Source organism: Eublepharis macularius, chromosome 9, assembly GCF_028583425.1.
Source record: "Eublepharis macularius isolate TG4126 chromosome 9, MPM_Emac_v1.0, whole genome shotgun sequence".
Classification (NCBI taxonomy): domain Eukaryota; kingdom Metazoa; phylum Chordata; class Lepidosauria; order Squamata; family Eublepharidae; genus Eublepharis; species Eublepharis macularius.
In genome coordinates, this window is record NC_072798.1 from 14235350 (window position 1) to 14263341 (window position 27992).

A 27992-nucleotide genomic window follows, 5' to 3' on the forward strand; every position below is an offset into this window, starting at 1 on the left:
AGACCTCCTTAATTCTACGCAGCGAGAAGCAGGACAGTAAAAAGTATATGATTTCATTTACAAAGGTTTTCCTCCCCTTCTATGCTTTGCAATAACTGTACCGTGAATTTAAAGAATTCTTACTGAATGCATGTAAGACATCAGGGGCCACACATTACAATCGCACACTAATAGTATAAGGAAAAAGAAAAGGTGAAAAAGAAAAAGGGTCTCTTTTTTGGCTTTTTGTTGTGTCTTCAAAGAGACTTCCAGTCCCCTTTTAGGACTGGAGAGAAATCCTTTACGGGTCCTCTGATATCTTAAGAAAATAAGGAGGGAAATCATGCCCCTAGCTCAGACTGCTAATGATTTTAGCTCTGAGAGTAATACTGGGCATGACAGGCAACCCCCAGAGTAAGAGGCAGAGGTCCGTCGCAGCCTATGAGGCTTCTCCAAACCCACTCTATTATCTTCATTAGTGTACAGCACACCAGAAATAGAAGGGGACTGACTCTTCTTTTAAAATATAAGTTAGAAGGGAGAGGATATTTCATACGCAATGAAGTCGTGCAACTTCAGTCATAGACTCATGCAGGGGGGAGGGGGGAGACATATGCTAGAACAAGCATCTAGGTCCCTTGCATCAGCGCAAAATTGAACTCTACCGATTCTGTATCTGCAAATATAGTGGTTTGAAATGGCTGAGATGCATACCTTCTTCTTTGTTAAGAGGGATTCGCCAAACAGCAAGAGGAATAGGGGAAGGGGTAGCAGTCCTAGAAGTTAGGCTAGATAACGAAATAGTCAGGAGAATGGAGGATGGGTTTTATTTTATTTTTTTAATTCTTTTGAAATCTGTATGAAATTGACTGTGATAATGAAATGACAGAATGGAGAACTTTACAAATTCAAAGGGAGATCTAGGTCACTGAAGATCTGGTGTAGGGCCAAAGATCAGACTCACAGCGGAACCACAAGTGACAAAAGGCACAGGTTGGACATGTATCAGCTTCTCTCAAGTTTTGATGGGAAACGTAGGCAGCTTGGTGGAATGTTGGACAAGTGACAGTTGAAAAGTCCATTGGACAGCAGTCAGAGAGTCAAGCTGCAAGACTAGGATGCCTACATTTCCCATCAAAACTTGAGGGAAACTGACAAGTGTCCAACCTGTGCCTTTTGTCACTTGTAGTTCCACTCATAGAGCATATGCTTGCACATAGAAGGGCCTGGGTTAAAACCCTGGCAACTCCAGTTGGCAGGAGAAGGAAAGACCTTTCTCCGCCAGAAGCTCCAGGGAGCAAGTCAGAGTAGGCAATTCTGTGCTAGATGGGCCAATGTCAGTGAGTACAAGACAGCTTCACATATATATAGGCAGTTCTAATTATGCTAAAGAAGTCCAACATGACTTGGAGTCTCTCTACATGAGACCCCTTATACGAGGATGCTCAAGTGTAGGGAGACACAATGTTTGCTGGGAAGCCTAGTTTAATTTCACCTCTCTAGACAGAGCTGGCAAAGATCACTCCTGAAAGGGTTTGTTGATTTCACCTTCACCTCCCTGAAGGCTCTGTCAATTCCACCTCCCCTTTGGAGAGGCAAAGATGAAATCAACAAACCCTCTCAGGAGTGATCTTTGCCCACTCTGTGTAGAGAGGTGAAACTGACAGAGCCTTTGACTCTGTCTTTTTAAACTACAATTCCCAGCTAACATTGTTCCTCCCTACTCTTGAGCATCCTCAAATAAGATGTCTCATCTACAGAGACTCTTGGTCTCCACTCATTCAAATGTGTAAATCCAGGAAAGCTATTTTATACAGGAAGGACAACCAGACGCCAAACAAAATGGATATACAAAAGGGAGTACCAAAGTCCATTCAATCACATTTGTTTCTCCTGTAGCACAGCGGTTAAGAGGCAGGGATGGGAATCAGCACTCTGCCGGTTCGACTCCCACTACTGACATGAACTCAGTCTGCAGGTGGCCTTGGACATGCCACTCCTCTCGGCCCCAGCTCCCCATAAAATAAAATAACACTGACTTTGTTCACTGCTCTGAAAGTGGCACTAATCTGTCCAAAAGAACAGAATATAAGCACAGCGTTATTGTTGTTGTTGTTGTCCTTTCCTCTAAGGAGCTCAGGATAGGGCACCATAACACGCCTGTGAGGTAGGTTAGGATGAGAGTGAGTACCTAGCCTAAAGTCATCCAGTGAACTTCAAAACTGTGAGGCATGTGCCCACACTCTGGGTGAGGTCTGGTTCCCCAATTAGGGTTGCCAGCCTCCAGGTGGTGGCTGGAGATCTCCTGGAATTGCAACTGATCTCCAGACGACAGAGATCAGTTCCCCTGGAGAAAACAGCAGCTTTGGAAGGCGGACTCTATGGCATTATGCCTTACTGAGGTCTCTACTCTTCCCAAACCCTGCCCTCCCTAGGCTTCACCCTCCCAAATTTTCAGGAATTTCACCACCCAGAGCTGGCAACCCAACCCTGCACCCCAGCATAAGTTTAATTTATACTGTATGATCTTGACTTTCAGTGAAGGCTTAAAATCCATATTACCACAGCAATGTTCATACTCTGTTGCCAGTGTTAAAGTCACTGAATAGAATCATAGGGTTGGATGGTACCTCCAAAGTCATCTAGTCAATGCAGGAAATTCACAACTTCCTCCCCCCGCACCCCCACACCCCTGCTCTATGCCCAGAAGATGGCAAAACTCCAGCAGGATCCCCATCAAACTGGCCTGGGGAAAATTGCTTCCTGACCCCCAAAGTGACGATCAGCATTATCTTGGGGATGTAAGAAGGGACCATGAGAACCAAGCATTGATGTAACCCTACCTGCCGTCCCTCTCATGATCGGCCCAGGTTCACAGAATCAACATTACTGTCAGATGGCCATCTAGCCTCTGCTTAAAAACCTCCAAAGAAGGAGAACCCACCATTTATTGCAACTTGCAAAGTCCCTTGCACAATTTGTTGTAATTGCCTTCACACCTTCTCTGTAAAGTAGAACATCTTAAAGGAGACTAGAGATGTAAGATCCTGACATGCTTTAGCACACTCCCAAGTCTGTATTGCTGAACAGTGGCAGGACGCCCTGTCTAAATGTTAGGCATCAGTTGAAATTCTAATCTCTACTTGGTCTGATTTTCTCACTATGCGTTTGCTTTGCTGCTTTGTACTTAACACCTGAGCATATGCTCCCAGAGACCCTCTTTGACCGTTAAAACACCACTTCCTTAATTGGATACAACTCTGCTGGCATATATCAAGCTTTGAAAGATGTGAAAATTATAGTAGAAATGTACAAATATGCAGTTTGTGGATGGCAAACTGAAATACATTTTCAGGCAGACTAGGTGCAACGCAAGTGGCGGAGTGTCGGTCCAAATGGCGAGCCCGTTTCTAGCGCTCCTCTTTCTTCCCCATGTAAAGGCAAAGTGAGATGTAGATTATTACGGTCAGCTCTCTGCCCCTTCCACCCTGCCGGTTCTGATGGAAGAGGCAGGGAAACACCACAGCAAAGTGACATCACAACACGTTTCTCTAACAAAACGAGACTAGGAGAAGGAAGGACAACGAGGCACACGGTTGCCATTTTCAGGAGCAGCCCCGTTAGCAGTGGCACAAGTAATTGCATCCTAACCTATCATGTTTCATCCTGCCCTTCCTCTAAGAAATTCAAGCAGCATGCATGGTCTCCTCTCCCCCCGGTTACTTTTATCCTCACTTATCCTATGAGGTAGGCGAGAATAAGAGATTGAATGGAGCAAGGTCATCCTGCAACTTTTAGAACAGAGTGGGGCTCAGAGCAGAACCACAAGTGACAAAAGGCACAGGTTGGACACTAGTCAGCTTCCCTCAAGTTTTGATGGGAAATGTAGGCGTCCTGGTCTCGCAGCTTGGCTCTCCGACTGCTGTCCAATGGACTTTTCAACTGTCACTTGTCCAACGTTCCGCCAAGCGGCCTACATTTCCCATCAAAACTTGAGGGAAGCTGACAAGTGTCCAATCTGTGCCTTTTGTCACTTGTGGTTCTGCTCCCAGACTTGGTCAAACATTCTATTCACTAGACTGCTGTGATACAGAGTCTCTCTATACGAGACGTCTGACACGTGAAGAACACGTGCCGGGAAAAGCAATGTTAGCTGGGAAAGGTAGTTTAAAAAGACAGAGCTAGCGACAGGGCAAAGGCTTTGCTATACACTGGAGCTGTGTGAAGGGGCTGTGAAATGCCAGAAGGGAAACTTCAGCTCATTAGAACCTCTCCAGGTCCAACCCCACCTCTGGAAGGCAGCTCCAGCTCATTTCCATTCCTTGCAGCCCTCCAGATCGCACACAATGTTAGAATGGAGAGGTGAAATTGACAGAGCCTTAGGGGAGGCGAAGATGAAATCAATAAACCCTCTGATGAGCGATCTCCCAGGCTCTGTCTTTTAAAACTATGCTCTCCGGCTAACATTGCATCTCCCTACACTTGACGAACATTGCCGAGGTGCCTCATGTAGAGAGACTCTTAGTAGCCCATACTAAACTCCAAACTCTGTATAAATGATTTGCATTCATTTGCATCTACTTTACCATGCAACAGAAAATAATGCCTTCACATTAAGTCCTCCTGGAAAAGTCAATAATGCTAGGAAAAGTGGAAGGCAGTAGGAAAAGAGAAAGACCCGACATGAGATGGCTTGTCTCAAAAAAAGAAGCCCCGGCCTTCAATTTGCAAGACCTGAGCAGGTCTGTTAATGATAGGACATTTTGGAGTTTTTCATTCATAGGGTCGGCATAGGTCGGAGGCAACTTGGCTGCACATTACAGGCACACAGCTTCATCTGCTCACCCTGACCTGGATGGCCCAGGCTTCCCAATAGCATCAGATCTCGGAAGGTAAGTAGGGTCGGCCCTAGTTTGTACTTGGATGGGCGACTCCCTGGGAAGTCCAGGGTTGCTATGCAGAGACAGGCAATGGCAAACCACCTCTGATCGCCTCTTGCCTTGAAAACCCTACAGGGTCACCGTAAGTCAGCTACAACCTGATAGCACTTTCCATCGCCATTACACATTGCTATAAAAAGATTCATCTATCACATTTTTGTCCTCACCTGGATAGCCCAGGCTATCTTAATCTCCTGTTGTATTCAAAGAAAGAAGAATGCCCCATTTTCACCAGTGAAAGGTTAGAAAGTTGGAAATATGGACAACGAAGCCTTTATTCTAAGGATGTCCAGAGTCACTATACAAAGGCAGGGAATCGCAAATCATCTCTGAACATCTCTTGCCTTGATTTCCGACAAGTAGCACAACCAGCTTTAGTTTTAACCCACTTTCCCCCCACGGTGTGCATGCAGACCACAGAAACTGAGACTGAATAAAAGGTAGGACAGGGCATTTGGAGACCACAGAGTTTGCAAACATTGCTTAAATACTCAGGGCCGGTGCTGGGATTTCTGGCACCTGAGGCAGCTTCAGGGCTGCATGTTTGCGCACACACAGACTGTGTGATGACATCACTGCATGTGACATCACATGCAGGGCATGCTGCTGGGACAGCGCGCACATATCCTCCCAGCCCTCCAGCTCAGTTGCTCCGTGTGCCGCCCCGGCCGACCGCCGCGCCTGGCCCACAGCTGTGTGTCAGCGGCGGCGGTAGCAGCAGCAGCACCACAGGGCAACTGAGCGGGAGGGCTGAGAGGCTGCCCATTCAGTTGCCCCACACTGCCACTGCCAGCATGCACTCCTGGCCAGGGGCAGCAGCTGTGAGCCAGGGGCGGCAGGCAGCTGGGGCAGCATGCGTGCATCCTCCCAGCCTTCCGGCTCAGTTGCTCCGCATGCCACCCTGGCCACCTGCTGCGCTTGGCCTGCAGCTGTGTGCTGGCGGCAGTGGCAGCAACATGGGGCAATTGAGCTCCGTGGCACGTGCCCCCGCCCTTGCCCTCAGCGCCCCCTCTGGCGCCTTAGCCTCGAGGTAGCTGCTGGCCTGGCCTCAATGGACACACCGGCCCTTTAAATACTGATAGACTGAATCTGTAGGAGCACAGAAGGATTGAATCCTACATGGGACAGAACAAGGAAAACCAGATCATTCTCTGTTCCCAAGCCGCATTTCAGAAAGTTAGCAACCTGCAAGTCCTTTGTGAATAGACAAGCATCAACAACACACTTCAGTGCCATTCCCCCCGCTTTATATTGCACCTAAAGCTCATGTCTTAAAGAAACAGAAAGAAGGAAAAAGGGAACTCGAGGTAGATCAGTAAAAAAAGAAGTCTTCCGAAGGGACAAAAGGCTCTCTGAACAGAGAAAGGAAGATGTTGAAGAAGATTATTATCAATGGTAGGTGCAGATGAGCAGCTGCTTGGCAAAATCATCCTTAGTGCTTGGCAGGAGACAACTACTGCTAAGGTCTCTCAAAGGAAGAAATCTCAGCCCAGAGTACTTTGGTTGCCTCTATGGGGACTACGATTAAGCAGGTACTGCAATGGTGATTTGGACCAGTATCTCAGCTGTATCCTCTTAAGCCAACTAGAGCATCTGCCTGTGTTCTCTTTAAATCAAAATGTAATCTCTATATCCTATAGCAAAAGGTTGTCCTCTGTGCAAATGTTAAAATCAGTACCACAGGGCCAGCCACAACTGCCACTTAGGGTTCTGCAAACCCAGGGGAACTTCTTGCAGAAAAAAAAATGTGTATTTTAAAACTAACAACAACTAGTAGTATAATGCTTATGTACCACACTTCTTGAAAGATTAGTCATAGATGCAGAGAAGTTAGCCGTGTTAGTCTGTGGTAGCAAAATCAAAAAGAGTCCAGTAGCACCTTTAAGACTAACCAATTTTATTTTAGCATAAGCTTTCGAGAATCAAGTTCTCTTCGTCAGGTCTCTGTATCAGGCATCTGACGAAGAGAACTTGATTCTCGAAAGCTTATGCTAAAATAAAATTGGTTAGTCTTAAAGGTGCTACTGGACTCTTTTTGATTTTGAAAGATTAGTGCCTCTCTCAGAGTGGTGAACAAGTTAGTGTTATTATTATCCCCACAGTATGGCTGGGGAGCTAGGGCTGAGAGCCAAGCTACAAGTGACGAATGACACTTGAACGGCAAGTGAACAGACTCAGGGCCAAGCTACAAGTGACGAATGACACTTGAACGGCAAGTGGATTGAGTGGAGTGCAAGTGAACAGGGAGAAATACACTTGCCGTTCAAGTGTCATTCGCCACTTGTAGCTTCGCCCTCACATGTATTCCTCCCTGTTCACTTGCACTCCACTTGATCAAGTAGAGCGCAAGTGAACAAGGAGGAATACACGTGAGTCTGTTCACTTGCCGTTCAGGTGTCATCCGTCACTTGTAGCTTGGCCCTGAGAGGAGTGGCTTACCCAAGGCCACCTACTGAGCTCATGGCAGTAGTGGGATTCAAACCAGTAGAGTGCTTGTTCACAGCTGAACCACTTAACCACTGTGCTACAGCAGCTCTCAATGGCTTGAGAGTTTAAATTTTAAAAAATAAATAAATAAAAAAGTGTGTCTTTCAAATTATTAGCGATATCTTTGTATGTGCTTATGTTGCCAAAAAGAAAAGAAAAACCACTAGAGATTGGCCAACAAATGGGGCCACCAAAGCTGTGAACAGGATGAAACTGCAGTGGCAGCGATAACGGTGAGCAGAAACAAGGAGGGGGAACTACAGCTGGTGGTGTGGAAAGATACAATGGTTTTTCTCTTTCTCCCACCAATAGGTTCCCCTCTTGTCACTTGGCTGTCAGCTGCCAAGGCTGACATAGAACTTACAACTAAGGTTGTCAGTTCTTGTGTTGTCACGAGCTTGCTGGGGATGAGAGATTTCCTGCTTCCAGTGGGCCTTGAGTACTGGCACTCCAGTGGCCAGTGAGAGAAAGAAAGAAAAAATTAAAAATGCCTTCAGTGATGGTGTGATGTCATTTCTGAGAAAATCCAGAAGTGATGATATGCCTCTCTAGGAATCACTGGAAACTCTCTGGTAAAGCCATAGTTTTCAGCAATTCCTAGAGAAGACTTATGTCATATCCGGGCAATTCCTTCATGTCTCCACCCAGTCTCCTGCTGATTGCCAGGATGGGCCAAGCAACTCTATTTACAACAGATTTGAACCACTAGATTCCGACTTACTCCAGGAATTATATTTAAAGTTAAATCCTTCTGAGATGCATTAATAGCATGCTGGAGGGACTCTCCATTTATAGGAACTGGTAGGCACAACAGAGGATAACTGCAGTTTTATGAGAGATCTGGAAATTTCTCATGATCAACCAATTATTTGAGACAAGAGGAAGCTTTTTTATTATCTCTTCAAATTCTAGAAAAGGTAAAACCTTCAAGGACATTGTAAACAAGCAATTTTCATAAGCCACTGGCTTTTTCCGCAGCTGCCACTGTCAAAACTAGAATAGCCATTGTTTTCTCCTTTCATCCCCCCCCCCACAAGGAGGAATTTTTAAAACAGACACTTTCTAAAAGTCACTTTTCACCACTTGTCAATTTCATCTCCCCGAGCAGATTCCCCAATAAGATCTTCCTCAAGGAAGCAACTCCCCTTTCCAACTTCCCAACTTCTGTTATTAATTTTATTAAGGTGGTTGCGGGGGGGGGGGGGCGAAATGTGAAGGTGGTATAAAATCCACCTCATTTTCTATTCATTTTTTTTTTGTCTCCTCGATGGAGAAAGAGCTGAAGCATGAATACAGCACCCTCGTAATGATTTAACTAGAGCTTAATGAAATTTTCATCACAACCTGCTGTTCATTTTAATGGCCTTTGAAAGACAATAGAACAATGGCTAGAGGGAAGAAAAGATTTTTTTTTCTGTTGCATACATTTGTTTAAAAGCCCCAATGTTCCATAGTCCCCCCCACCTCTTCCCTCATCTCTTCACAAAGCTGTAGGTCTTTTGTTTGTGCTATACATTTTCATTTTAGCAGAGCTGAGATAATGCATAAGCTCTGTTACCATTCTTGTGTCTAACTGTAACCTTTGCTTAATGGAGTCTCTGGAGCATGCATGGCCTCCCACTCAAGGCGGTATTTGCACAACCTGCCCCCATCTCTTCCCCCCCCCCCCCTGCCCTCCCATCATCGACTCCAAAGACATAACATGGGCTTCATCCCTAGAAAGTCCTTTCCAGTCAAAAGCATGAAATGGGTCCTGTTGTGGAGGCCATAATATCTACGCAAATGCAAACGAGAACATTCCAATCTATTTAATATGTCTCTTTATTGGGCACGGAAAGGGGTGAGAGAGAAGGGTCAGGAAAAGGAGGATAAATGGCTGTGAAACAAAGCAGTTGTTTTCTAGCAGACTCTTATTGTGGGCCTTCTTCAATAGCAACAGGCTAATTTACAGTCGCATCACACATGCGTGCGGGTACAAGGGAATGGACATGCCTGGGTTCGTGAGTCCCTATCAAGTAGTTTCTTGGCATGTAAAGCTTCCTTCTCCTCTTATAAAGAAAGCAAGACCCCAAGAAAATGACACATATCAGGTACCCAGGCTTGGGCTAATTTCTGCTTCTAGTTTAACAAAGCAGAGACAGCGTGGTATAGTGGTTAGAGTGTCAGACTAGGATCTAGAACAGCCAGGTTCAAATCCCTGCTCTGCCACGGAAGCTGGCTGGGTGACCTTGGGCCAGTCGCACACGCTCAGCCTAACCTACCTCACTGAATTGCGGTGAGGATTAATTTGAGGAGAGGAGAACCATGTGAGCCGTTTTGGATCCTCACTGGAGAGAAAGGGATATAAATGATGTAAAATTAAAATAAATAAAAGCCATGTCCAAGCAGAGAAAATCAGAAAATGCCAACGCAAATATCCTAGTGTATTGAGCTTTTTCAGTCCTTAAGATGACAGCAGGACGGTTGAGGATGGGGACATGGGGGTAGGGTGACCACGACAACATCGGTTCTGGGGAAAACCCAGAAGTGACAGCAGGTAGCTCTAAAATTGCTGGAAACTCTATGGTTTTACTATAGAATTTCTGGCAATTCCTAGCGCTACCTGCTCTCAATTTTGGGTGTTCCCCATAAGTGACACTGCCACGCTCGCAGTGCCACAGGATTTTAAAAATTTCTTCCCTGCCACTGCTTGGAGCAGCCATGGCAACTCTTCCCTCCCTCACTAGGGGCTTGGCAGCCCAAATTACAGACAGTGCCAGCGCCTCCATTGAGGCAAGCTCGGCGACCACCTCCAGTGCTGAGGTGCTGGAGGGGGATCCGGGGCCGGGGTCAGTGGTGCACACCGCAAAGCTGGCAGCAGCAGCATGTGGGCGGCTGACCAGGAGGGATGGGAAGCTGCCCATGCATTGCCCCAGCCACCTGCAATGTCTGGCCCACAGCTACTGCAGCCTCCCAGCCCTCCCACCCAGCCGCCTGCCATCCCGCAGTCCAAGTGCACATGTGCGCTCTGCGCACGCAGGGCCAAGAGCAGTCCTGAAGCTGCCCCCCCCCACCAGAAACCCTGTCACCGGACCTGATTACAGACCATAAACTGGTTGCAAAATGAGCTACTATTCTTCTTGTGCTGTCTGCTCTGCACAAATTCACCTGCGTAAGTCAATTGCACAAGTCTATTGTACTGCCAAAGAAGCTGTAAATCAGACACTGATTCAGAGGTGCTGATATCACCAGCTCATTGGGAGGAAGGGCACTGGCAACAGCAAATCATAGAATCATAGAGGTGGAAGGTTCCTCCAGGATCATCTAGTTCACCCCCCTGCACAATGCAGGAAATTCACAAGTGCCTCCCCCACACCCCCCCCAGTGACCCCTGCTCCAAATGTTGTTTGGAGAAGGGGGTCATTGTTTCCAAATGTATTGCAGTGGCCAAAGAGGCTTGAACAAGCAGTGAACAAGCAGTGGCCAAAGAGGCTTGAACAAGGCACATATGGCTTCCCATCCTCATCGGGCCATGAAGCTCACTGGATGAGCCATCAGTCCCCAGCTCCAACTTTCTTCACAGGGCTGTTGTGAGGATAAAATAGATTCACCCAGCATCTGCACTGCTCTGAGCTCCTTGGAAGAACATTCTCGATACACAGGCCAGCATTTCTCACGTGAAATTGAGTGGTGTTTCTGAAATACACTGGGGAACAAATCCCTATGTGGCTAGGACCCCCAACCATGTTGAACCTGCAGGGACTTTTGGAGTACTAAGAGCAGGAGTGGCTGCCATGGGGGTTGGGATCGCTTATCAAACATTGGGAAGTTGTAAGAAATATTAGGAGCTTCCAAGATGAGCCTCTTCTTATGATGGAGACAGCGGTTTCCAGATGGGAAACACAGAAATGTGTGCAGGCACCAAGGTGATGCCTCCTGGGCTCTTCTGAAGCACTTCCTACTCCAACAAAATAGAGCAGGGAAAACAGAACGGGGGCAGGGGGGGACAAGCACTTGCAAACACATGGATGGGCACTGTGGCACCCCTTGGTGTCATGCCGGGGTGCCTGCTATAAGGGATGAATCCTGAAAATAGAAGATCAGACAACATGCATATTACAGAGTATACAGATAAGTGCAGGAGGGTGTTGGCGGAATCCAAATCTAGGCTTTTATTTTTATCTTTTTTTCCCCATCATGGAACTCAAGGTGGCTTCCATGGGGTCCCACCCATGCACTAACTAGACACAGACCTGCCTAGCTTCACTAATGTCGCTGCACCACCAGACACTGAGACTAGGATTGCCAGGTGCCGCTGACGGCAGGCAGAGTCCAGACAATTTGTGCCTCTGCCCGCCAATTGCCAGCTGACTGGCAAGAGGAGGAAGGCCAGGGGCAAGATCAGCGAAATGGGCATGAAGGTGCCTGTGCCCTCAGCTTAGCCTGAATTGCTGTCCCTCAGGACAAGATTTAGGGAATCAACCTGGGTGCAATGCCATCACTTTTTGGTCGCACCTGAAGTGGTGCCATGGTGCAGTGCTGTGGAGCACGCACACATCAAAAAGTTACCAGTGGCCCCCCCTCCAACCCTCAACACCTGCCAATTGCCAAGGAGGACCTGGAAACCCTACCTGGGACCAACACTCTACCTACGAAAAGCAAGCCCGTTTCCTTTGTGAAGCAGAAGCATTGGCCAATGAAGGAAAATAAAACAGGAACCAACTCGGGCAAAACAAATGCAAGCTGGTAAGAAGGGAAGCCTAAAAAGAAAGCATAGAGCACACTGCTCGAATGTTTGAAAACTTTCTAGTTTGAAAAGTCTGGACACTGCATCAAAATAGGAGCAAGAGACTGCACCGAAACTCTGCTGTTCATCTTGGAAGATGTTGGAAAGATATCCATGTCTGCGCCAGTTTATTTGGGGAGAGGAGAATGATGTTGTAAACCACTTTGGTCCGTTACTGGGGAGAAAAGCAGGGTGTGAATATATATGAATTAATTTACTTCTGGTACTAATTCATGCCCTGAAGTGAACACCCTGAAAAAGACATGCACCACTGGAAATCTCTGAGCCTTAGCTTAATAGTTATACACTCATGGAATGCTGGGAGGGCATCTGAAAAATTTAGTCAAAACCAAGGAATAAAGTTATAGGGCTGGCAAATGACAAATTAAAATGTCACTGGGATTGGTTCACATATATCCAGGAATCCTTACAGAATGAAATGAGAAGGGCTGATTCCAGACTACTAACCGGAAGGCGCTTCATGCCGCCATGTTCCGGATTGCGACGGGGAAAACGCGAAATATCGCATTTTCTCACGTGAGTTTGGCACGATGTCGCACCAAACTTGCGCGAGAGAACGTGATATTTCGCGTTTTCCCTGTCGCGATCCGGAACATGGCGGCATGAAGCACCTTCCGGTTAGTCGTCTGGAATCGGCCAAGGAGTTGATCATCTACCAAATGTGTATGGACACTAAACTTGGCCTTCTACCCTTGAGGATAAGAAGGCAGTCAATGTTACACTATTATTTAAGAAATGATCCAGGGAGCACCAAAATATTATGGACCTGTTTGCCTAGTTTCAGTTTCAGGTAGATTTCTGGCCAACAAACAGGGACAATAATGGCATCAAAGAGGACTGAAAGAGGGTGAATATTTTCGTAATTAAACATTTTTAAGAAGATATTTCAAGCCAGTTCCCTAGTTGTTACTTTGGGCCTGCAAGTTGCAACAAGAAAAGTATTGGAAAATGTCTGTTTCTTAGCCTGAAAATGTAAGCCAGAACCCTGTATCCTTCCTTAACCTATCTACAATCTCATAGAGTTAGGCCATGCTATTTCACAGCTGGATGTGGAAGCTGAGGATGAGTTGACCTGGCACTATGTATAGAAAATCCATATTGCACTTGCCTTGAAGTAACCTGTAGGTAAAAGATGGTTACTTCTGAGAGGAAACTATGCAAGCAAACATTTTGTAGCAGAGAAAACACTGCAGAAATGATAAAATACTAACACAGTCCTGCGATGACAGTATCTATTCTTAAAATTGTCCATCCTTGCCCCACGAGATGAGCGGAGGTTCAGTTTTTCATAAAATATTTTGAGTGAAATACTCTCAAATGGGTGCATGGGGCAGTAGTTCGCCCCATGTTTTCACAGTGATTGGTTTACCATTCTGTCTTGGCCTTCCCTCCCTTCTAAACCCATTCCATTATTACCACTGGGTCCCCCCCCCATTCCATTTCAAGAATGTTAATAACCCAAGAGGATGTAGGAAGGAAACAATCTCCACTGCTCCAGTCACCATGGTGATTCGTTTTCTCCGAACAAATTTAGATGGTCCAAACAGCTGACAAATACGGTTGGATTTCAGCCAAAGCCTCCATGAGATGAAGCTGGACTGGCGCTAACAATGGTGTGAAAAACTCTCAAGTATTTCAGAGTCTATTTTTGTTTAATCCACAATCCATCATCCATTGTGATGGGACTACATTTTTCTCGAGACATATTTTCACACAACCGGTGTGTGTTTTGGGTTCCTCTTACAACATTGGCTTTCTCTCCCAAGCGTCTGTGGCCAGAAAGCTAAGACAAAAGGCAGCTCTCTACTCAAAAGAAGATGTTATCAAATGGTCCCAGTGAGCCTCCACAAAGGAAAACAAAACAAACCTACCCACACAGTATTACTGAAAGTCTGTTTGTGACCTCTCTCTATGAGTCACTTTGAGCCAGGATTATTTCCCGGAAGGTCTCTTCACCCTTATATCCATCAGAGAATAAAACTCCCTGGAAGAAGAAGAGAATGACAGTGAAGTTACCAGAGCCCCCAAATAGAAGGTACAGTTCAGAGGCATCTGAAACCAAAATACTACCATGCTTCTCAGACTTTTGATGAAGAAGGCAAAAGACAAAAGTTTGAGGGCATCAACTGATGCTTTAAGGCATAGCTCCAAGCTCTTAAAATTCCTTGTGACTTAACTGGAGGGGAAAGGCTGTTGCAGTCATCAGGTCCAACTTCGGGATATTTATTTATTTAAAGCATTTGCACCCCACCATTCCATCCAATTAGGGTCCTCATGGTGGAGAACCATAATTAAATTGATACTAAAAATCAACTGTAAAACCAGTACATATATACAAAACCCCCAATTAAAAACAAAGAAAGAAGAGGGTCAATAAGGGAACACCAGAGCAAACAGGAAAGATTTCACTTGCAGGTGGCAAACAACAATCAAGGGAGATATACAAATCTTCCCGGGGAGGAGATTCCATATTTTGGTGCCACAACCAAGAAGGCCCTTTCTCCAGTTGCCATCCATCTAGCCTCAGATAATAGGGGCACCTAAAGCAGGGCTCCTGAAGCTGATTGTAATGGTTGGGTAGGTTCATATGGAAGTAGCTGGCCCTTAAGAATTCAGGTCACCTTTGTACTTTGGCTGAGCTATCCCTGAGAGCCCACTGCAGTATCAGAGTCTATCCATCAGCCTATCATAGAATCATAGGGTTGGAAGGGACCTCTAGGGTCATCTAGTCCAACTCCCTGCACAATGCAAGGAATTCACAACTACCTCCCACCCCGACTGCCCCAGTGACCCTTGCACCATGTCCACAAGATGGCAAAACACCTCCAGGATCCCTAGCCAAATTGACTTGTGGAAAATTGCTACCTGACCCCAAGCTGGAGATCGCCATTTCCCTGGGCATGTAATAAGGCCACTAGAACTGAGCACTGATGCAACTCCTTCTGTCCTTCCCCTCATGATCTGCCCAGGTTCACAGAATCAGCATTGCTGTCAGATGGCCATCTAACATCGCTTAAAAACCTCCAAAGAAGGAGAGACCACCACTTCTGGAGGAAGCCTGTTCCACTGTGGACCACTCTTAACTGTCAGGAAGTTCTTTCTAATGTTTAGCTGAAAGCACTTTTGATTTAATTTCAAGCTGTTGGTTCTGGTCCGACCTTCTGGGGCAGCAGAAAACAACTCTGCGTCATCCTCCATATGATAGCCCTTCAAGTACTTAAAGATGGTTATCATATCACCTCTCAGTCGTCTCCTCTCCAGGCTAAATATTCTGAGCTCCTTCCACCTTTCCTCATAGAACTTGGTCTCCAGACCCTCACCGTCTTTCTTGCCCAATATACTTCTTAAATTGTAGTGCCCAAATACTCTAGGTGAGGTCTAACCAGAACAGAGTAGAGCAATACCATCACTTTTCGTGATCTGGACACTATGCTTCTATTTATACAGCCCCCAAACCATATCACACTGCTGACTCATGTTCAGTATATAGTCTACTAAGATCCCTAGATATTTTTGGCACATACTGCTGCCAGGATAAGTCTCCTCCATCCTATAATTATGCATTTGATTTTTCCTCCCTAAATGCAGAACTTTGGATTTATCTCAATTGAAATTCATTTTACTTGTTTTAGCCCAGTTTTCCAGCCTGTCAAGATCAACCTGTATCCTTACTCTGTCTTCGACCATATTTGCTACCCCTCCCAATTTAGTATCATCTGTAAATTTAATAAACATTCCCTCTATTCCTTCACCCAAATCATTTATAAAAATGTTAAACAGAACAGGTCCCAGGACTGATCCCTGAGGAACTCCACTTGTCACTCTTCTCCAAGAGGATGAGGAACCATTAACTAGCACTTTTGGCTGTGATATGTCAACCAGTTACAGATCTGCCTAATAGTAATAGGATCCAAACCACATTTTACGAACTTGTGAACAAGGATATTATGTGAAACTTTATCAAAAGCCTTACTGAAATTGAGATAAACTATGTTTACAGCATTCCCCTGATCCAGCAAGGTAGTAACTTTCTCAAAAAAAGAGAGGTTAGTCGGACATGACTTGTTCTTGACAAGCCCATGCTGGCTCTTACTAATCACAGCCATCCTTCTAAATGCTCAAGGACTGACTGTTTGATGATTTGTTCTAAGATCTTTCCAGGTATAACCATCAAGCTGATGGGTCAGTAGTTACTTGGATCCTCCTTTTTCCCCTTCTTGAAGACGGGGACAACATTTGCCCACCTCCAATCTTCTGGCATCTCGCCTGATCTCCAAAAATTCTCAAAAATAATGGACAGAGGCTCAGAAATTACATCTGCGAGTTCTTTTAGTACCGTGGGTGCAATTCACCTGGCCCTGAGGACTTAGTTCCATTTAAATAAACTACTTATTATTTATTTATTAGATTAGATTAGATTTTTAGTCCACCCTCCCCGCCGAGCGGGCTTAGGGCAGAGATGTAAACTAGGTGTTTACGTACTACCTCTATGCTGATCCTAGGCTGTAACTCCCTTCCCTCATCTGTTATTGCCATACTGAGCACCATCTCCCTCACAGGAGAAGACTGAGGAAAAGTAGGAATTGAGCAGTTCTACCTTCTCTTCATCACCTGTTACAATTTCACTTCCCTGTCCCTGCAATGGGCCTACCATTTCCTTGTTCTTTTTCTTACTTTGAAGATAAGCAAAGAACCCTTTTTTGTTGTTTTTTAGCATCTCTTGCTAGTCTAAGCTCATACTGAGCTTTAACTTTTCTGACACTCTCCCTACAAGCATTGGTTATTTGTTGATATTCCTCCTTGGTTAGAAGGCCCTCCTTCCATTTCCTAAATGAGTCTTTTCTATTTCTCAATTCCTTAGAAAGCTGCTTGTGAAGCCACCACGGCTTCTTTAAGCTCCTCCTGTTTTACTTTCTCATAGGAATCATTTGTGATTGTACCTTCACTCTTTCTCCTTTAAGAAACTCCCATCCCTCTTGAACTCCCTTCTCCTTAAGTATTTCTGACCATGTGATTCTACCCAGCATAGCTTTCAGTTTGTTAAAATTTGTTTTCCTGAAGTCCAACCTACATGTCTGACTATGTACAGCGTTTCCCTTCTCCAAGACTGTTAATTCCAAAATTACATGGTCACTCCTACCCGGGATGCCCACTACTTCACCTCGTCAACCAGTTCTTCCCTGTTGGTGAGTATCAAGTCCAAGATAGCAGAACCCTTTGTTTCCCTCTCACCTTTCTGAAAAACGAAGTTGTCAGCAAGACAAGTCAGGGATTTATTTGATCTATCATTTTTAGCAGAGTTAAACTTCCAACAGATATCCGGGTAATTGAAATCTCCCATGACCACTGTGTCCTGTCTCTTTGTGATCTTTGTAATTTGTTCGAGGAATTTCTCATCCAATTCTTCTGCTTGGCTGGGTGGTCTATAGCAGACCCCCACCATAGTATTACTATTATTTCTTATTCCTTTTATTTTTGCCCAGAGACTCTCAATTGAATTTTTACGCTCAGACATGAATTTCCTCACAAGTATATGCAATCCTTTACATATAATGCTACTCCTCCCCTCTTCCTTACTTGTCTATCTCTTTTGAACAAGTTGTATGTTGTATCTCTCAAAAGGGATAGGAAAGCTTTGGGATCTGACTCAAGCTTTGGGATCTGTAGCTTCTAGCTGGGTGCCCTCTGTTCCAAGGTGCCCTCTATTCCAGATGCTTACCCAGTGTTAGGAAGGTAAGATATCCTTTTCAAAAAGGCATCCTGAGTCGGCACAGAAATTAGTTTTAGCCTCAGACAATAAGACTTGGTTGTTTTACAGCAGGCAGTTCTCTTGGATTTGAAATAAAACCAGTTGTATGTGAAGACTGTATCAGGTTTAACCAACTGAACTTTGCTCAAATATAACATAGCACCAGGAGCAGGTGCTAAAGAAAAGTTGGATTCAAATTTTTAAAAATGACCAGGAAGATATATATATATGGGGCAACTGAAGACTCTAAAAGGAGTAAGTCTCTCCTTTGAGGTTGTAGGATTTTCTATGAAAGCAAGCCCAGAAAGAAGATAAGCAGAAAGCACGTATATTCCTGAAAACCACAGGACTGGAAACAGCTGTTTGTTTCTTTTTTTAAAAAAAAATGGATCCAGCTAAGCAAGGCTGAGAGGGCAACCTATGAAAAGGTTAAACAATTTTAGTATTCTGAGGAAAAGTGAAGCATTAGAGCAAGATAAATTTCAGAAGAGGACTGGGTGAGAAGGTGAGTTATTTGAAGAATTTTTAATGGTAGGAAAATATGAAGTGCTTAACTGTGTCTGCGATAAACAATTGTGCAACAGGGAAACTAGGAGGAGTTTCACAGCATCTCTGGAAACTCTCAACAGTTTTCAAGTGAGACGGGCCTCTAAGATCATAGGGAAGGGAAAAGTGAAGTGAGGGACTCACTTTTTTTTGGTGGCGCTTGGAGAAATGCAAGTGTTAAAATCCAAAACCTCTTATTACTACAGGGGGAGCATGACTCCATTTCTCTCATGTTCTTTTCAGTCAATTTTGACCAAACACGTTTGACTGTTTTCCATTTTACTAGCAGGGCTTGTACAACTCTCAGTATTCCTTTGTATTTTACGGGAATACACATGGATCCAATCCTGACATATTTTCTCCTGTAATCATTATGCCAGTCTTTGGGTTCATTTGGCTCAGAATTATCTACTCGAAGTGGGAACAGTTCTCCAGGGTCTTTAGCACACCAAAGTCTATAGCAGCAGTTTCACTGTTAGTACGGACCTGCTTGCCTCTGATGATCAAATTACTCCAGGTTTGATGATACAAGCAGGCCAGTATCAGGGCAAGGTATAGAGCAGAGGATTGGAACTCTCTCCGAACTTGCTTGTAGGTTGGAAACAACACTGGGAACAAACGATAGTTGGGTTTCATGTCTCAGGGCCAAGCTACAAGTGACGAATGACACTTGAACAGCAAGTGGATTGAGTGGAGTGCAAGTGAACAGGGAGAAATACACTTGCCGTTCAAGTGTCATTCGTCACTTGTAGCTTTGCCCTCAGTCTTTTCACAGGTTCAATTTGTTTCAAAAGAGGCTGTGATGGATATGAGTATGGGGGGGGGGAGATATTTGACATATATATTCTGAGCCTGCGTCACAATGAAGCAACCTAAGACAACTACCTCAGGTGACAGATTTTGAGTAATGTCTGCCATCCCACCCCAAGCCAAAGGAAATAATCCATCTTAATTCCTCACTCCCCCAGGGTCCTTTAAAAGCAATGTGGACAATGCCCAAACTCTTCTAAGATTCTTTCTTCTCATAAGAGTTCAGCTACTGTTCCTGTTGTCACCTAGGCAACGAAAATGGTGGCTGAAGTCACATGAGAGGAAGGTGGAAGTTATGGAAGTCTGAAAGGACCTGCACAATACGCCATGTTGTTTTTAGAGAGTTGGGGAAGGAAAGAAGAAAGGAGGCTTTCCTTCATTGATTCCTTGTGGGGGCAGCAAGTTATAGTGGTTATGGCTACCGCCACCACGTCAGATGCCAAATCACCTTGAGCCACCACTGTACATATTCATTTATTTATAGCATAAATGATTCCTCTCTTTGCCCAAAAGCATTCAAGCAGCATACAGAATTAAAATATCTGACATAGTTAAATGAAAACTAAAGTCACTAAAACCCAGTAAAAGCTAATACTGTCATCAGAAATATGACTTGGCTAAAACTTTCTTAAGGTGTTAAAGCAATCGGTCTCTCCTCTCTCTGTTTTATTTTTCCTCAAGTTGACATGGTTAGTTAAATCAATGCATACAGATCACTAATATTAGTATGGTAAGAAAGGAAGATCCCGTGTTAAACATGGACCGGTCAAGTGTATAATCCACCATTTCTTTCTGGATTTCAAACACGATCTAGCAAGTCATAAATGAGGAGAGGGGAATCCTTGGGTGAGTATTTCAAGGGGCTCTTCCAAGTTCATCCTTGGAGAACCTTGGCAAGTTGCTAGATGAAGAGAAAACGGCAACCTCTTTCTAAGCCCTTACCTTCCGGTTCATTCTTGATTAACTCTTCCATTTTCCGCTGCTTCAGCGTGTCCACAACATCCGCTAGGCTGCCTTTGCGCCTTTCAGGGGTTCCCAGAGCTGCGCTGGATAAGGATTCTCCGCTTTGACGCCCACCTTCTTCTGCCTTTGAGGGTGAGGTAGATGAGTTGTGCGGGGCGAATGAAGACATCACTTTATTGCCATCAACTTCCTGAAAGAGAAGCGAGACCAGATGAAATACCTCTTTAAAACGCACACACGCACACACGCAACCCAGACACGCAGGCCACAAAGAAAAGAAGACCTAGCAATCTTTTGTTCTTTGCAGTTCATCATTGTCTGCTCCTCTGTCAAAACCTTTAAAAGCAGGAGAAAGAAGAGAGAGAGAGAACTTCAAAAACAAGGAGAACAAAGCCATTCTGTCAAGGATAAACTAAGATTACAGGCTGGAGTGAAAAAGGATTAAGGAGAGAAATTATATATACAGAAATATATACACACACACACATTTTAAAGAAGGACCATTAACATTCACAGATTTTCCACTAACAACAGTATGGATTACCTTTAAATGTTTATTCCTTTACATTTTTTTGGGTGTTTGGCCTTTGGGGAATTCCTCCCTGCTTTTGTCTAAGGATCATTCATTTCTCCTTTTTGTTTTTTCCCTGTATGTGGCTAAGGTCAGGACAACAACTTGCTCATGAAATGCAACAATTGTGAGATAGTATGCATTCTGTACAAGATGATGATCGTGTGTGTCACTCTAACACTGCCCTGGATCAATCGTGTTAAACGACTACCCTTACTTTATAGATCGGATTGTTTAGTTATTTCTCATTTATTCCCTTTAATGCCTTTCCATCTCCTGTTTTTTTTTTAAAGACTCTTCCAAAGATGAGGCTTCTCACACAAAGGTGGTCCTAATGATGCTCGCAGGTGGCAAGACTAATGACAGAGGTGCTTGTTTTCTTCCAACAAAGGTGAGCTCCGGCTCTCATTAAAGTCACCAAGAACACTCTTAATGGATTTGACTCTCAATAGCCACGGTCTGGTCTGTACGGATGGCAGTGCCTTTCTTCACACCTTTTGAGAATTCAGACTTATTTTCCCCCTTCCTTCACCTTTCATCTGCTTTACCCCCCCCCCCTCCCCTTCCTTGGCAAAACTACTTTTCGTTTTCGTAATGTTCATTTATGTAAAGCAATCTCTTCTGTTGCTGGGCTGAAAGACACATACATCTAAGGGTGTGGGATGAGGCCTACAAAACCTAATGCCACGATGTGTTGGGGAAGACTTTAAGGAGCTGCAGGACTCTTAGTTCAGACTTCATGAGGGCTATACGCAGGCACATAAGGGTGTCTCCTCTTTTATCTGCATCCTTTCCTGGAGAATTCTAAGGCTGATTGGTGCATTCTCCACTTGCTGTATGGTGGAATCACTGCTTAAGAACGACCCTGAATTAGTTCAAAGGTCCATCTAATTCAACACTGGTTTGCAGTAAAGGCCAGCAAGGAAGTCCTCATACAGGGTATGCAGGCAACAGATCTACCCTGATATTTGCCCCCAACATCTGGCATACTGAGGTGTACGGCCACTGAATATGGAGGGCCTAAAAATGGTGATCTCTGGCTATTCCTCAGGGTCCCCTTTTATATGTTTATACATTTACTCCATTTAAACCCCACCTTTCTCCCCAATGGGAACTCAAAATGGCTTATATCACTCCTCCAATTTATCCTCACAACAACCCTGTGAGGTAGGTTAGGCTGAGTGTGTGTGACTGGCCCAAGGTCACCCAGGGAGCTTCCACAGCAGAGTGGGGATTTGAACCTGGGCCTCCCAGGTCATAGTCTGACACTCTAACCACTACACCACACTGGGTCTCTCGAAGTTAAAAACACAAACTATAGATGGTTGCCATCACAGGTGTCCAGCAACAGATCTCGTTTGACCAACTGAAGCCCTTGTATGACGGATTCCCAGTTGAAAGTTTGGTTTCTTTTGAAATGGATCAGTGTCTTTAAGCAGCCAACATGATTTACTGAAACCTGCAAATTCTGGTTCAGTATAGTCTCTGGGCATGTCTCTCGCCTGTTGCAGGCAATTAAAGCCTGGGTGTGGCCAGAGGCATTAAGTGCTTGAGTCGCAGCTCATGGCTTAAGGTATCAATCCAGTAGATACCAGCCAAGCCGACAATACTTTGTTTACCTTTCGTTTTTGGCTTGTTTTTTTACCTCATGCTTCGTTTCAATTTATTGAAATGGTATTATGATTTCCGTAAGCCAGTTTGAGTCCTTGTTGGGGGAGAAAGGTTAAATAAAAATATGACTAATAAATGACTGACCCATTCCGTCTTTTTGCTATCCCCAAAAAAGGTGGGTTTGGTGGTAGAGCATCTGCTTTGCATGTAGAAAGTCCCAGGTTCAATTCCTGGCATCTCCAGTTTAAAGGACCAGGTAGTCGGTGATGTGAAAGACCTCAACCTGAAACCCTGGAGAGCTGCTGCCGGTCAGAGTAGACAACACTGACCTTGATGGACTGAGGGTCTGATTCAGTATAAGGCAGCTTCACCTGTGACCCTGGAGAGCTGCTGCCAGTCAGAGTAGACAATACTAACCTTGATAGACCAACTGCCTGAGTCAGTGTAAGGCAGCTTCATGTAACACAGACGTTGAACTGGTCACATTAGCTTTAGTGAGAGTAATACTTATAAGCCTTGTTAGTTTGAGAGAATTCACTCTCCATTACTCTGCCCAGGTTTCTCCACATACATGTGGGCTGGTCACAATAAACTTATGGCAACCCTAGCAAGAGGCTTTCAAGGCAAGTGAGAAGCAGAGGAGGTTTGCCGTTGCCTACCTCTGCAGAGTCTTCCTTGGTGGTGGTCACCTATCCAAGAGCTGACCCTGCTTAGCTTCTGAGATCTGACGAGATCGGGCTGTACCATGCCGCCTTACCTCCCCCACATACATACACCATCATAATTCATCTTTAAAAACTCAGCAGCTGTCTTTGCTTCACTGCAGTCACTTCATACAACTCTATTTTTTCCCCATCATAATTGTGCGAGCTTTGGGAAGCCTTCTGTTCTTAAAATCAAAAGCCAACGCAGCCCAAAAGGCAGAGATCGGAGAGATGTCAAGAAACATCCTGCTCTTATTCCTAGGTGCCAGGTGTCCAGGATTTACAAATTTGCAGAGAAGGAGGTCTAGGGCAGGGGTGGCCAAACTGCAGCTCGGGAGCCATATGTGGCTCTTGTAGACATATTGTGCAGCTCCCAGACATCTCTGAGTATTGCCATGGCCGTACATTTTATTTTAATCTAGTTTATTTTCCTCCTCCGCTTTCCTCCTTTCTTTCCATGTCTTTCCCTCCCTTTCCTTCTTTCTTTCCATGTCTTTCATATTTTCAATAAAAATTTTGGGGTTGCCAGGTCTGACAAATATCTGGGAACTTTGGGAGTGATGCCTAGCAAGGATGTGATGTCACGTTTGTGACATCACTTCCAAGTCAAAGGTCAGGTGATGGCTCTTCTCAAGCTCCATCCCTTCCGATGATGTCACTTCCAGCATACTGCACCAAACCCCACCCCTTTCTGTGATGTCACTTTCAGGACACTGCCCCAAACCCACCTCCTTCTCTGAAGTCACTTCAATGCATCATGTCTTGCGGCTCTCAAACATCTGACATTTATTCTATGTGGCTCTCACATTAAGCAAGTTTGGCCACACCTGGTCTAGGGAAAAAAAAAATATGTGAACCAGTCCAGATCTGAAAACCTGATGTTCAAACGCAAGATTAGTTGAGGATTCAATAGGTTGCCTCCATAAACCTACATTATTTCCCCATGCACTTTAGTGTCAGTAGGATGACCTTTTCATGAATCTTTAAATCACTGGTCTGAGGGTTCACACACTTGGAGGGTGACCTTAGGTCAGTCACAGCTTCTTGGAGCTCTCTCAGCCCCACCCACCTCACAGGGTGATTGTTGTGAGGATAATAATAACACACTTTGTAAACCACTCTGAGTGGGTGTTAAGTTGTCCTGAAGGGTGGTATAGAAATCAAACATTGTTATTGTTTGAGGTCTTTCCTGTTTTTCCCTTGCAATTACACTCCTGTGCATCATAAAAACAAAAATAATAATAAAGAGATCTCTTCAAAACTGTCTCTTATTTCTTTTACAAAATTTATATCCCACCTTCCTGCCTTTATCAGAGCCACCAAGGAAACCAATAAATTAAAAGAAGGGTTCACTGAGGGAACACCAAACCAAACAAAAAAGTTCATGCCCCCCAATACTTTATCCCCTCTGCCCGTATGCAGTGAGCCAGTGCAGTGTAGTGGTTAAAGTCTCGGAATAGGATCTGAAAGACTAAGGGCCAGGCTACAAGAAGATGCCTGACACAGGTTGGACTCTTGTCAGCTTCCCTCAAGTTTTGATGGGAAATATAGGCATCCTGGTCTCACAGCTTGGCTCTCTGACTGCTGTCCAATGGACTTTTCAACTGTCACTTGTCCAACATTCTGCCAAGCTGCCTACATTTCCCATCAAAACTTGAGGGAAGCTGACAAGTGTCCAACCTGTGCCTTTTGTCACTTGTAGTTCCACTCTAAGATTCAAATAACCGGTCTGCCATGGAAGCTCACTGGGTGACCTTGGGTCAGCCACACACACACAACTTAACCTACCTCATAGGATTGTTGTGAGGATAAAATGGAGCTTTGGGTCCCCAACAGAGAGAAAGAAGGGCATATAAACAAACAAGCATGCCTTTCCATTTGCAAAGGGATTTGAGGGTGTTTATTTCCATCATATTTTTGTTTCTATGCTATAACACAATATATGCCTTTCCCCAAATCCCCAGATCTCATGCCTGTAGACATATAAATTCATGGCATTTTTAAAGACAATCCCCTGGTATTTATGGTCACCAAGGAATGGGAGGAGCATTCTCTCTGTTCCTTGAATTTCTATAAAAAAAATGATGAAAGATCATTGGAGCAAAAAATCAGGAGTTAACAGATGGCCACTGGGATGGCCCTAGAGGAATCTGTCCAGATCTAGTTTTCAGCCTCCATTCATCATTCTGTGAAACAGGCACCACAAAAAACTAGTCCACAAAATTCTTGCAAATGAATATTAAACTTCTGAAGTGGTTTATAGTCTACAGAATATGACACACCACCACCAATACCCCCGTTTTTTTAAAAAAAACTCTTTAATGCAGAGGTGCTCTGAAGTTGTTTTAAATTTGATCAGTGGAATTCTGTGCCGCTATGTTGATATTTATAATTGTATTTTCAGCGTGTAAATTGGATGTTTTTAGAATTGTTAAGTATAATAACTGTTTTATATCTTTTAACCTTTATGTATTTTGTAATCCACCCCGAGCCTGCTGGAAATGTGGGGAGGGCGGAATAAAAACAAATAAACGAACGAACAAACAAACGAACGAACGAACGAATGATGGGATCACAGGTGAACCCAAGCATCCTCTAAGGATCATTTGTCCAACTTAAGTGGCTCGTCCTCTCCCTATAGGGTGAGAACCCAACTCTGGTTCCTCCTCTTCCTGTCAAGCAGCCATTAATGGTCGTAAGGCCTACTTAGACAAACATCAAATGGTAAGCCTTTTCCTTAGGCTGGGGGATAGTTTCAAACTTTGCTCAGTGGAGTGGGATGATAAGAGTAAGATCCAACTTAAGATGATTCCAATCCATCCAGTGTCAAGGAAGGGTTGTAGCTCAGAGATAAAGCATCTGCTTGGCATGCAGATAGCACCAATCTCAATCCTCAGCTTCTCTAGTTAGAAGGGTCAGGTAGGAGATGGCGGGAAAGACCTCCACAGGAATCCTGGATAGCTGCTGCCCATCTGAGTAGACAATAGTGACCTTGATTCAGTTTAAGGCAGCTTCATGTATCCATGTATTCGTGAACTGGCCTAAGCAACCCAGAGTTCACCCACGAGCCAGAATTTCACATGGCTCAAGACTGCGTTGTTGAAACTGAGACACTTGAGAGTCTTCCTTTGGCTGCCGGAGAAAAGAAGGGATGAAAAGCAAGGAAGCAGTTTCATTGATTCAAACATGGTTTCAGGTGGGCAGCCATGTTGGTCGGCAGTAGAAGAGCAAGATATGAGTCCAGTAGCACCTTAAAGAGCTACTGGACCTGAATACTGATTCAAACAGTACTTATACCACTGCACCACTTTTCAATTGACACAGATTACTCTCAGCAAAGGATTCCTTTTAGCACAGGCAGGTTCAGATACTTGCCTCCTTACAAAGTTCATGTGGGCTGGCCACCTCCTGTCCTAACCACTTGAGATCCAGTTTGGTGTAGTGGTTAACAGTGCGGGACCCTAATCTGGAGAGCCGGGTTTGATTCCCCACTCCTCCACTTGAAGCCAACTGGGTGACCTTGGGCTAGTCACAGCTCTCTGGAGCTCTCTCAGCCCCACCCACCTCACAGGGTGTTTGTTGTTGGGGGAATAATAATGGCATACTTTTTAAACCACTCTGAGTAAGCATTAACTTGTCCTGAAGGGCGGTATACAAATCAAATGTTGTTATTATTATTATTATTACCAGGGCTTTTTTTCCAGCTGGAACGTGATAGAATGGTGTTCCGGAACCTCTTGAAAATGGTCACATGGCTGGTGGCCCCGCCCCCTGATCTCCAGACAGAGGGGAGTTTAGATTGCCCTCCGCGGTGCTGCAGCACGGAGGGCAATCTGAACTCCCCTCTGTCTGGAGATCAGGGGGTGGGGCCACCAGCCATGTGACCATTTTCTCCAATGGCAACCCACTGAGTTCCACCACCTCCTTTCCCAGAAAAAGCCCTGATTATTATTAATGTTATTATTGGTCCCCCAGTGTTCTCTTCTCCCTATAGGGTGAGGTCCCAACTCCGGTTCCTCCTCTTCCTGTCAAGCAGCCATTAATGGTCTTAAGATCTACTTAGACAAACATCAAATGGTAAGCCTTTTTCTAAACACAGTGTTTATTTGTAACTAATTGATATGATTTCTGACTGATTTATCTATCAAAACAACCACCTGATGAATAGAGCGGCAGAACAGCAAAGGTGGGGGCAGAACTCAAAATTGGGCTGTCTGAGAAGGTGTGTGCATGAAAAGCTGGTTACACTCTACTGAAGTAGGAATATGGCAGAGCAACCTGCTAAATAGCCATGAGAGGGCTGACTGACAGATTAACAGTTTGTCAAGAAATCACCTCCCGTTTTGTGACTGGTGATCAGGATTCAAGCTGCACTGGCTGGGCTTTTAAGAATCCCTTGTTGTGACTGACACGTTTAAAGATCAATGATACTGTTTATCTGCCTCACTGAATCTTCCTTCCAAAACGGCTGTGTACATGCCGTCAAGTCTCAACTGTTTTACAGTGATCCTAGCAAGGAGTCCTTGAGGCAAATGAGAAGCAGGGGTGATTTGCCATTGCCTTTCTCTGCAGGGCCTGCCTTGGTGGGCCCCTACCCAAGTACCACCCTGGCATAGCTTCCAAGATCTGAATAGATCGGGCTATACCATGCCACCTTCTCTCCTAAAATACGTGCCTCCCCTAAATCCAACACTATTCACTCAGGTGATTTTAGGAAGTATTTGGTAAAGTCCCAAGTAATCTGAGCATGTGAAAAAAGACAAATGAAAAGAAAACCACATCCGAGGTTAGGGGATCACCGCAAAAGGCAACCGTTACTTGCACAATAGCAAAAATGAATGTATTG

At 44.7% G+C, this 27992-nt stretch overlaps 1 protein-coding gene across 2 annotated transcripts in view; it reads right to left on the reverse strand.

The window, feature by feature from the left end:
• SOX5 (SRY-box transcription factor 5) overlaps positions 1-27992 on the reverse strand; it is a 609684-nt gene that overhangs the window by 369858 nt on the left and 211834 nt on the right. For both annotated transcript variants that reach the window (XM_054988760.1, XM_054988759.1), the window contains exon 3: positions 20240-20450. In XM_054988760.1, coding sequence (XP_054844735.1) covers positions 20240-20450 — 211 coding nt within the window. The remainder of the gene's footprint in view (positions 1-20239; positions 20451-27992) is intronic.